At 34.0% G+C, this 10,228-nt stretch overlaps 1 protein-coding gene across 2 annotated transcripts; it reads right to left on the reverse strand.

The window, feature by feature from the left end:
- Positions 1-524: 524 nt before the first annotated feature.
- LOC149576721 (polygalacturonase At1g48100-like) lies at positions 525-2,884 on the reverse strand. Of its 2 annotated transcripts, XM_089819283.1 has the most exons (8): positions 2,632-2,883; positions 2,406-2,534; positions 2,141-2,302; positions 1,998-2,042; positions 1,641-1,848; positions 1,457-1,538; positions 1,256-1,364; positions 525-1,152 (listed from the first exon to the last, which is right to left on the reverse strand). In XM_089819283.1, the coding sequence occupies exons 1-8, from the start codon at positions 2,815-2,817 to the stop codon at positions 772-774; spliced, it is 1,302 nt and encodes a 433-aa protein (XP_089675409.1). In that variant the 5' UTR covers positions 2,818-2,883; the 3' UTR covers positions 525-771. The 2 variants fall into 2 exon arrangements, with proteins under 2 accessions (XP_089675409.1, XP_089675418.1); XM_089819292.1 differs by lacking the exon at positions 1,998-2,042 and having other exon boundaries at positions 2,632-2,884.
- Positions 2,885-10,228: the final 7,344 nt, after the last annotated feature.

The following is a 10,228-nucleotide window of genomic DNA, read 5'->3' on the forward strand; positions in this document are numbered from 1 at the left end:
AATATCAACGGGAGAAATTAGGAGGTTGTCGGAGTTCTACCAGTGAGAGGCAAGGAATTTTGTATCTCTTGATTTTCTGAAGTTTAATATAATTCCTTATCTGTAGAACTGGTTTTCCCTTAGGGGTTTTTTCAGGGACAATTTGTCCGAAAATATTGTGTTCATTGTGTTGTGCATTTCTTTCCGTATTTTATAAGTGAAGTTGCAGTTGTGTTATTCTTCGATATTAGTTGAGAATTTATTTTCAGTAGTTTAATAATCATTTGTGATAGGAGATTAATAATCAGTCACTGCAATAGTTTGATTTTTCACAACAATGTCACATAATTTGATTCAATGAAATAGTCTTGTAGAGTAGAGACTGAAACAAAATCTAATCTAATCTATTCAAGTTTCCACAAAATTTCATCATATTGAAATATGTGCTATAGACTTGTTACATATATGTGATACAAATAAAAAATAATATTACTAGTCACGTGTCAAGTAAATAACTATTTTGCTAGTATAGATTACGCCAAGTCTAATCAATATGATTGGTCAAGATTCCGATGTATTCAAGGATGAAACACAGGTTTCTCTACCTACTAAGAAGCAAAATGCAAATTCTCAACAAAAATATAAACAATTGTACATGGTATATGACGTTGTGGTAAGGTTCTCTTCAACAGACAAAAAGACACAAACAGTGAGATTGAGACAAATGACAAAACAGGCCTTGATTTACAAGTACCGGAGTTCCTCGTCGATCCGAAGGATATTTTAAACATTTTAGCATGCATGTGCTCCTGACTGAGTGCGGGCCGGGTCGTTAATGGGCCTTCCGGAGAGTAGACAATCGACAGTGTATTGCTGTTGGCCATACGTGTTCCAGCAGAAGGGATCCTTGTGATATGCTACGGCTGGCTGGAGTTGAATGCCCAGCAACTTCAAATCAGTGCATGGAACATCATTACTACAGGCCATATAAAGTGGCTTGTCTATGTATGTCCCAATTATTTTCTCAAATGTCACGTCCGTTATAAATACTGCAGATGTTCGATTAGGGCACGACTTCTTGTCACAGTAATATTGATCAATATCTATGGGAACCCTCACGTTAGAAACTTGTATGTTGGAGAAGGAAACTCCTTTCACTGATCCTATTCCCCCCTGTAGTAAGAGCAAGCATTAGTGGGAAACAAGATCAAGACTCCAACCCAATTTACTAAGATGAAAATCTAGGGTTATAGAATAGAAGGCATTTTTCACTGACCTGCCATGTTTTGATTCGAACGCCATTTAAAGTATCTTTGATTTTACTATCATAAATGCTGATATTGGAAACGCAGGCCTTCATTCCATCTTTTCCCAGTCCTCCAATACTGCAATTCCGATGTATATTGATCAAATCGATGGATTTGTAGCGAAGAAAAATAACAGATTACTACGAAAAATGCCTAGTGATTATAAATACCTGACACCATGGCCAGGGCCGCAGTTTATATTGTGCACGCGGATGCCAGAGCACCCTGTTTGAATGGAAACACAATCGTCTCCTGCTCGTTCAATCATTAACTCACAGTTAGCCGTGTAAGTGGTTAACAGAGACTATTTACACGTTAATTATTGCAAATATCTTGAATTTTTAGCTCTTATACCGCATGCCATTGAAGAATGGTGAATTTCAACATCACGAGAGTTCTGGAGATGAATTCCGTCTGTGTTTGGGCTCTCTGCAGGGGAGGAGATTGTCACGCCAACGACTTTAACAGAAGTGCAACTGTCGAATTTGAGATGACATTGGGGACTGTTTTGTATGGTTATGTCTTGCACGCTCACGTCATAGCTACCATAGAATCGCAATGCCTGTTCATATAGCCATTGTAGTTACTAATTATAGGAGATAGATATCTTGAGTTAAAAAGAAAATAAATATAATTGGAATAGCACAACGCTATGTCTTTCTTAATAATATTGATGTAATTTTATAAAAGGTGCTGTTTCACAAGACTCACCGTGGGCCTGACGCTTGGCAAGCTGTTACCCATTATGCTAACACCCTGACCCACATAAAATATGATCTTTCTCCATTAATTTCTATTTATTTGATTGCCTCGTCAGCAAGAAAACAAAATGTGAAGCACAAATGAATGGGTACCTCATAAGTGTATCCTGAAAGCTTCCACCAAGCTGCTCCCTGTCCATCTATTACCCCTCCACCGACAATGGAAAGCCCATTGAGCTTAGAGAAATTAATCCATTGCAACAAATTGGAAGCCCAAGCTCGTGGATTGGTGTGTGCAATTATAGTTCCATCAACCTGCCAGAGATCAACGTGCTTAACTATTGAACTGATTTTAAATTCTAGTAATAAATGCTAAGGACTTATCAGTTTGCTTGCTTAACACTTTGTTCTGCAATACCTTCAGGATGATGTTTGATTGGCAGGGTCCTGAAAAAGTGACAGGGCCAATAAGAAAGCGGTAATCAGCTGGAATGAGTAATGTATAGGATTGCTTGGTACAGACTGCTTCCCACGCTGCCTCAAACGCCTGCATGTAAAATGTTGCGTTAGAATTCTATATCAAATATATAGCAATAAGTACACCTTCTTCCAATACGGAACATGATTAATAGAAGCATAATGACCTTGGTATCATCGCTGATTCCATCACCCTTGGCACCCAAAGATCTAACATCAACAATGTTGGAGTCCTCGTAAGAAATTGGGGATGCAAATAGAGATTTGAGGGCTGCCCTTGAAGCAAAGCACAGCTGAAATCTTAGGACAAACGCAAGTACAATTATAACTGAAACCATCAAACTTGAACCCATCTTATATGTTCTTCTTTTCCTCCTCCAAGTTATCGATCCTCACAAGGGTACTTAGATGTAAAAAGGTTTTGGAAACACACATTTTATATGCCTGGAGAGGATCCAGTCACGGGTGTTCAATGGACGAATGACATCAAATATTCATGATTGGACAAGACTAAGAACCATTCTCATCACCGGTACCTTTCATGGCTCACACTTCTTCAACACTTCCAACTTTACGTGTTTGAAAAGCTGTAAATATTTTACCATACCATGTGCAAGTGCACAATTAGGACTTTACGGTCGCTTATTTACTCATCACTGTTACATTTCTATTTAATCCGAACGCCCACATGGAGAGTACACTGCAACACATTGCATCTCGACGAAGAGTAAACAGTTAGATGTAAAACTTGTTGGAATAAGTCACTAGTTTGTTGCACTAAATCTGCTATTCTGTTTAACAGTTGACTGCTGCTCCCTATTCTCTAGCCATCAGTTTTGTAGGACTGTAGTTAACTCCACCACATGTATGCACAATTGAATTTGTCTCTAAACACATAGCAAGGTTGTTAAGGCTCCATTTGTTTGCTGGAATATGATTGGAATAGGAAAACGAAATTAGAATATGTTTTATATTCGCTGTTTGGTAAGCTCAATCGGAATTGGGAATAGGAAGACATATTCCAATTTTGCCCCTAAAATGAGCATATGTCTATGCCAAAAAATATCTGTTATTGGAATAGGCCATTTCCATTCCCATTCCAATTTTCCATTTAAAAATATTTTTAATTTTTTTTTAATTTTTTGTTTTAATTTTTTTTTTTTGAAATTTTTTTTTTTTCGAATTTTTTTTTTTTTGAAATTTTTTTTTTTTACTTTTACTTTTTGAATTTTTTTGTTCAATTTTTTTAAAATTTATTTTTAATAACATTTCTTTAAATTATATCTATTTTTTAAAAAAAAGAAAATGAAAATGAATTACCTAAAAAAATAATAAATTAAAATTTTTTTTAAGAAAAATGTTTTTAAAAATACAAAACTTAACCTTATTCCTATTCTATTTTTGTACAACCAAACAATAGATTAACATATTCCTAGTTGAATTCCAAGTGCACCAAACATAATTGGAATGGCCTATTTCTATTCCCATTCCTCATTTCCATTCCCATTCCATTTTTCTATTCTAATTTTCTATTCCTATGCCAGCAACCAAACGGGGCCTAAGTTAAGTGTTAGTGTTGTCACATTAGATGATCCACATGTACGCTCTAAACAGTTGGAAGTCCTCTATTTATAGAGGCTATGTAATTTGGTTTTATGTGTGCAGCCAGATCAATGAAATAATTTTGTTATCTGCTATCACCATGTTTCTTTATAGTTTTAATTTTCAATAAAACTTAGCACAATCTGTCGATATAAATAAATGCTTAAACATCCTTCTCTCACGAGATGGCAACTAGGAAAATCCAACAAAAGCACGGGCGGTTGAGTGGATTCGAAGCAATAAATCTGTGAATAGTAACCTCAACTTTGGAAAAAACATATTATTTCTATCGAATCACGAGAACTCAAGGCCAGATGCATCGATATAATAAGTTTTGTTGATAGAAGAAATGAATCTGTCAACATTACTTGTGAATCTAAGAGATCATGCGTCCTATTTGTATATAACAAATATATGGTTGCGAAAATGGCTGCTACTGTCGAGGACGATAGAATGGGCCCAAATTTTCAGTTGGTAGTAGCCCAAGCGATTACGATTCGTTTATATATGGGTTTTTTCTTTCCAGTTGCTATCCTTGTCCGAATAATGAAGATATATGTGCGGCTCCGGTTATTTAGGTCTGTCTTCGACCATGATGTTTCCAACGGCATATTATCAAGATGCACTTGATCTAGGCAAATCAGAAGACGGATCAAAAGTAAGTACGGAGATAAGGGTTTTGCCTATATACTCAACGCATTTCTCACCGTTGGAAAGCAATCTCGTGACTGATGTTTCTCTAGATTTTATGTTTGGGATCTCCAAAGTAACGAAAATACAAAAGAGCACTGCTTAACCACGTGAAATCTTTGTCATATTTGAGTTCATTTCGCCGCTCTACTGGGCCAACTGTGATTTGGTAGATATTAAAATATAGCAATATTTCAAAAGGTTGAAAGACAGTGTTCCACGCAAGAAATTCTATGGAGAAGTTCATTTCGTGACGTATATTGACCGTTATACCATCTTACACGATTGGGGAAAAGTGTTGTGTATAACCGCCCAGTATGTTCAATGTGGAGATTACGAAGCTGGTATTCATATCTGAACCGTTGTTTTATTCATAGGTTAGCTAGTTCATTGAAGTCTGGGATTCCGACGTCGATTGGAGCGTCTGTAGTTACGTAATTGGGGCCCAACGACGAGAGAGATTCTTTCTTACGGGTAACATGGAATTCCTGGACCTCTATTCTACAAAATGCCTATGAAGAATTTAAAAGTCCCATGGACTGTTCTATTCATTATTTAAAAATTTAAAAATCGTTTTTCTTTTAATCTCGTTTGATTAATAAATTTAGTGAGTCTATCTACAAAAAGAATTATTGATTATCGTTATCTATGTGTTTTAAGGTCAGACTATTGTCCCTTCACCTCTTATACTTCTTATTTGTGCTTATGAGACTTGAAGTGTCATTTATCTAGGGTGAAGTTATGGTTATTTCTAGTATTGGGACTTAAAAGAGTCATTTACCTAGGCTGATGGTATGGACATATAGTAAGACTGGAGTATATCTATTTTGATAAAAAATAATTTTGTCTAAATTTGATTAAACTGAAATGAGTTATGAAGTAATTTGGATGTCACTTACCTAAGAAATGTAATAAGGAAAAGATACACCAACTAAATCTAATAGCATGTCAACAAGAAAAATATTAGAAACAAGGTCACATATACAAGAACATAAAAGGACATTTTAAAGATATTTTGCAACTTTGAGTTCTTATCTATAACTTTTTCGTCCTTATCTATGATATCATGGATAATTTGGAACTAATCAACAATATATTTATGTACAATGCTAGTCCTGAAAGAAGGTCATTGTAGAGGATTTGAACCTATGTACCTTTATTGCAAATATCATCTAAATATCTTTGTGCTTCTTTGCAACACCATCTCTATAGACTTGAGATTCCTCATTGAGCATCTTAATTCCTATAGTGCTACCTTACAAGAGTAACCAACTAATAGCTATAACTATGTTGATTTTTTTATGCACTTATGCAATTGTAACATCCAACATTTGAATCTTTTTTGTAGATTACTCTTCATGACACTAACATCATTTGCAATAGCTTGAATACAAAAAAACATTTTGTTGAATTTGTGCTTATTTGGTCTTTGCTTAATAACATTTATCATGGAATTTATTACTATTGATGGTAGTTTTGGTCATGCCCATAGTTTGCATTTCATTTTTCTTAACCACTTCAACCATAATGCCAACATCACTATTCCATTCTATTTGCACAGATCCCTAACTAGAAACCTATGTAAAAATCAAGAGGAAACAACTAAACTCATGCTCCATGAAGGCCTAATAGGATCGAGTAAAGAAAATAATTAGAGGAAGAAAATAAAAGGTCACGAGGAGGGGGAAACTTATAACACATCACCTTACTCTAAGAACAAGGTTAAAAATGAGGACTCTGCCTCTAAGACCAACAATGCAAAAGATAAGGAAAATTAGAATGAGTAGACAAATTTTAAAAATTAAGGTAGCATGGAAATTGCCTCTTCTTTGAGCTTGCGTGATGATTCAATTGGCTGTAATAATAAAAGAAATTTTTTTTAAAAAAAATGTAAAAATAAGTGGCATGAAGAAAGTAGTGAGGAGGATTTAAAGTCTTCTAAGGATGATACTAAAGAAAACTCCTCTTAGAGAAATATAAGAGTGATGATGAAAAAAGTAACCTTATTGATAAGGAAGAAGAGATAACCTTGGGGAAGAAGCTAAGGAGATCCTATATAAAATTGGGGAGGAGAATTAGGATAATGAGAATGGAAGAAAGAAAAATGGGGGGAGAGAGAGCTGAACGTATCCAAAGACCAGAATATGGCTACATGAAGCAAGGAAAAATGGTCAATTCTATCAAGTTAGATGTTAGCATTGAGCTAAACAATTCTAACAACAAGGAATTGAATAATAATGCAAATATTTCCCTTGAATAATTAGAAGCCAAGAGACTTATGTTTTTGGATTAGTTGAACTCTATAGATTTTGAGAATGACAAGGATAGAAAAATGGGTGTACTAGAGACTATTAAGTTGAGATATAGTTATTCCTTCTATATTGAAAAATAGATTTTCAAGGAAATAAAAATTCTAAATGAGAGGATGCAGGTGCTAGCATATACTATTGAATATTTGACTAATCCCAATAATGAGAATGCAAAGAAAACCCTATATTGAAACTACCAACATTAGAGGCATCATACTCTAACAAGAGAAATTGAAAATGGTGTTCAAGGGATGGGAAAAATTTAGAGTAGTCTGGAGAAGAATGAATCTAGGTGGTTAAAAGTATTTTGATGAAATTAACCAAAAGGGCTTGAAAGCTTCTCTAGTCAATTTAAAAATATTTCATGTTATGTTCATTAACAAAAAAATGATAAGTTTGGATAACTACACTAAGCCTAAGAAGGAGCTTGTTGTTGGTTCAAGGAAGAGAACAAGATCTAGCTTGAAAGAGAAGTCTTCTCATAATTTTAAAGAGAAGAACATCATTACAAATATATTCTAGTAGATGGAGAGTATTAAGAAGGATATTGATTTCCTTTGAGAATGCAAATGGAAAGATGCTCCTACTAGTCTATTGGGTTGTTTTCTCGTGTTTAAGGAACTAGTGGTTAGTGTCTATAACTAATATAAATTTATTAGGCTATAGTTTATTTTTTCTCCTCTATTTTGGTATATTTTGTCTAGTTTAACCACTATTTTTTTGTGATGCTTCTTTGAATATTTGTATTCTTTAGAGATAGCTAAGGATTTTGGGGCCCATTGAAAACCTATATTTGCCTTACTAAAAAGCTTAACTAGAAATATGTCTACATTAAAGGGGAATCAAATACTATAATCCAATATCTTAATGAACCCTGTAGGTCATAGAACATTAATAATGAGATTAATAAGTCTAGCAAAATCATAGCATCATTAAAAAAAATTATTGTCTTTCATTCTTATGGTGATACCAACCTAGTCATAGATTTCTTTGCTAATAAATGAGATTTTTTTAACTTCTGAATGACATGGCATCGAAAGGATAGAATGCAAGTTAATGTCATTAAATTGATTCAATATCATACAACACATGGAAGGAGTATTTCAAATATTTAAGTTTAATGATGGTCTTAACATTCATTATTTGACAGGTAATCATTCCCTAAATGAATATGTTATTAGTAATAATTTCACTCATGTGAGATGACTTTGCGCACGATCAATTTATAATTCCTCGCACATTATATGGTATTTTTTTGAGTTTTGCTTGGTATTTGTTTTGGTTATAGCACTGAGATTTATTATTATTGAAATGGAAGGTGGTTAGTGTTGGATGTTGGTTCGAGTCTATAGATTGTAATAGGGTTATAAATAAACCTTTTATAAAGATACTTTTGAATAGGGATGGATTACTCCTTATTTGCAGAAGCTTCACGGTTGTACCTTAATATAATATGTGTAGCTACCTAAGGGTTGGGATAAAGGAAAATAATTATGTTTGGTAAAATTATTATCATTGATGACAATATTATCTCTAAATTTATAGGATTGTCTATGCGAAATATTAAATTTTATATGGATTGTCTCAGAGGTCCGTACATCATGGGTTTGTTGTAGCAGTAAGCACTGGTTTTGATCAAGAGCCTGAGATTTTGGGAAGGAGGCTAGACCAAAAGATCAGTTTAAAGAAGATCTTTTCTTTGACCCCCATTGTCCAAGCAACACATGATAGGATTCATCAGCTTTTTGATCAACCCCATCATCTAACTAGTACAGAGTAGGGCTCCAATTAGAAAGGTCTAGCATGGAGAGAAGCTTGATTTTTTCTCTTCAGATCGTCACCTATTAGGCTTTTGTAGTGGAAGGGAATATGTTCATGTGGTTATTCCCTACTTTACATTTCATTCAATAATTCCTTTAAATGCTTGAGATTCCCCTAATAAGAGATCGGATTACGGATCAAACCATGTTAGGAAACTGAAGCAACAATGGTTTGATATTTGCTTCGATGATACACCTCCATTGTCAGATGATGATTCCACACAGGGGCATATTCATTATCAGAAGAAGGGCTTCAATAAGAAAGATTTTTTTTAATAAATAGACAAAACCACAAGTACAAATAAATGAAATAGAGAAAGATGTCAATGCTGACCCAATGACCTAGTGCAATCATAAAGGTAATATTTCTAAGTAAGCAAAACAACTTGATCAAAGGGACGAAACAAAGAATGGTGCTAATGTTGATCCAAGGTTGTACAGTAATCATCAGTAAGACCATGAAGGGGTCCAGGATAACATAAACAAAAGAGAGGACATCCTTGCTACCATTCGATGGTTTCATCCAAATAGATTCCATAAAGCTTATCGAATGAATGAGCCCCCTTCATTGCAAAACATCTAGGTACGTATAGGGCGATTTGGCCAAAATCTTGTTTGGGTACCAAAATTACATGCATCTTCAAGAAAATAGGTGAATGGGGATTTCACTAATCAGGATCCAGTAACCTCTCTCTTTTGGTAAGGTGTAGCTAAAATTACTTTCTCAGAGCAGCTCCTTAATCCCCAAGTGCATGATCTTAGAACTAGAATGTTAATTTGTTAATTGTGGATGCAGATATTAGATATTGTTTCTTTACATTAATTGTTTCTTAAGATATGATTCGACATTTATAAATGTTTTATCTTGATAAAAATATGGAGATTTTTTTATGTTTCTTTATATTCTCCTCATTAAAGGGATGTGGTGTTTGTAACAGGCCCAAAGAATATGAAACTAAAAATATGAAATGAAAGAGAAACTATTGATTTAGATTTTCAGGATACATTCGGAAACATAAAGAATTGATAATGAAAATGACATTGAAATGATACTAGAATAATACGAATAATATTGAATAATATACTGGAATGATATTGAAATGATATGAATTAATTTACATTGATCTTTGAGCATCTTTATATAATTTTATTTTCCCTTACAACAATTGCTTATGGGAATAACTTCCTAGCAACTATATACTGAACTGATTTTATTTATCTAATCTAAACACAAAAACTAACCTAATTAATGTAATAAACCTAACATTCCCCCCTTATTACATTAATTCAACAATCATTCTCGCTTATTTAGAAACTAACCTAATTACTGTAATAAGTCCAAC

The sequence above is a fragment of the Cupressus sempervirens genome, chromosome 1, assembly GCF_028749045.1.
Source record: "Cupressus sempervirens isolate cs-2001-9-10 chromosome 1, ASM2874904v1, whole genome shotgun sequence".
In the NCBI taxonomy this organism is placed as follows: Eukaryota; Viridiplantae; Streptophyta; class Pinopsida; order Cupressales; family Cupressaceae; genus Cupressus; species Cupressus sempervirens.

Coding starts and splice junctions, on each gene's coding strand:
- LOC149576721 (XM_089819283.1), bottom strand. CDS start 2,817: ATGGGTTCAAGTTTGATGGTTTCAGTTATAATTGTACTTGCGTTTGTC. Junction 2,535..2,631: donor GAATCAGCGATGATACCAAG/GTCATTATGCTT, acceptor TTTTACATGCAG/GCGTTTGAGGCAGCGTGGGA. Junction 1,153..1,255: donor TTCGAATCAAAACATGGCAG/GTCAGTGAAAAA, acceptor CTCTTACTACAG/GGGGGAATAGGATCAGTGAA.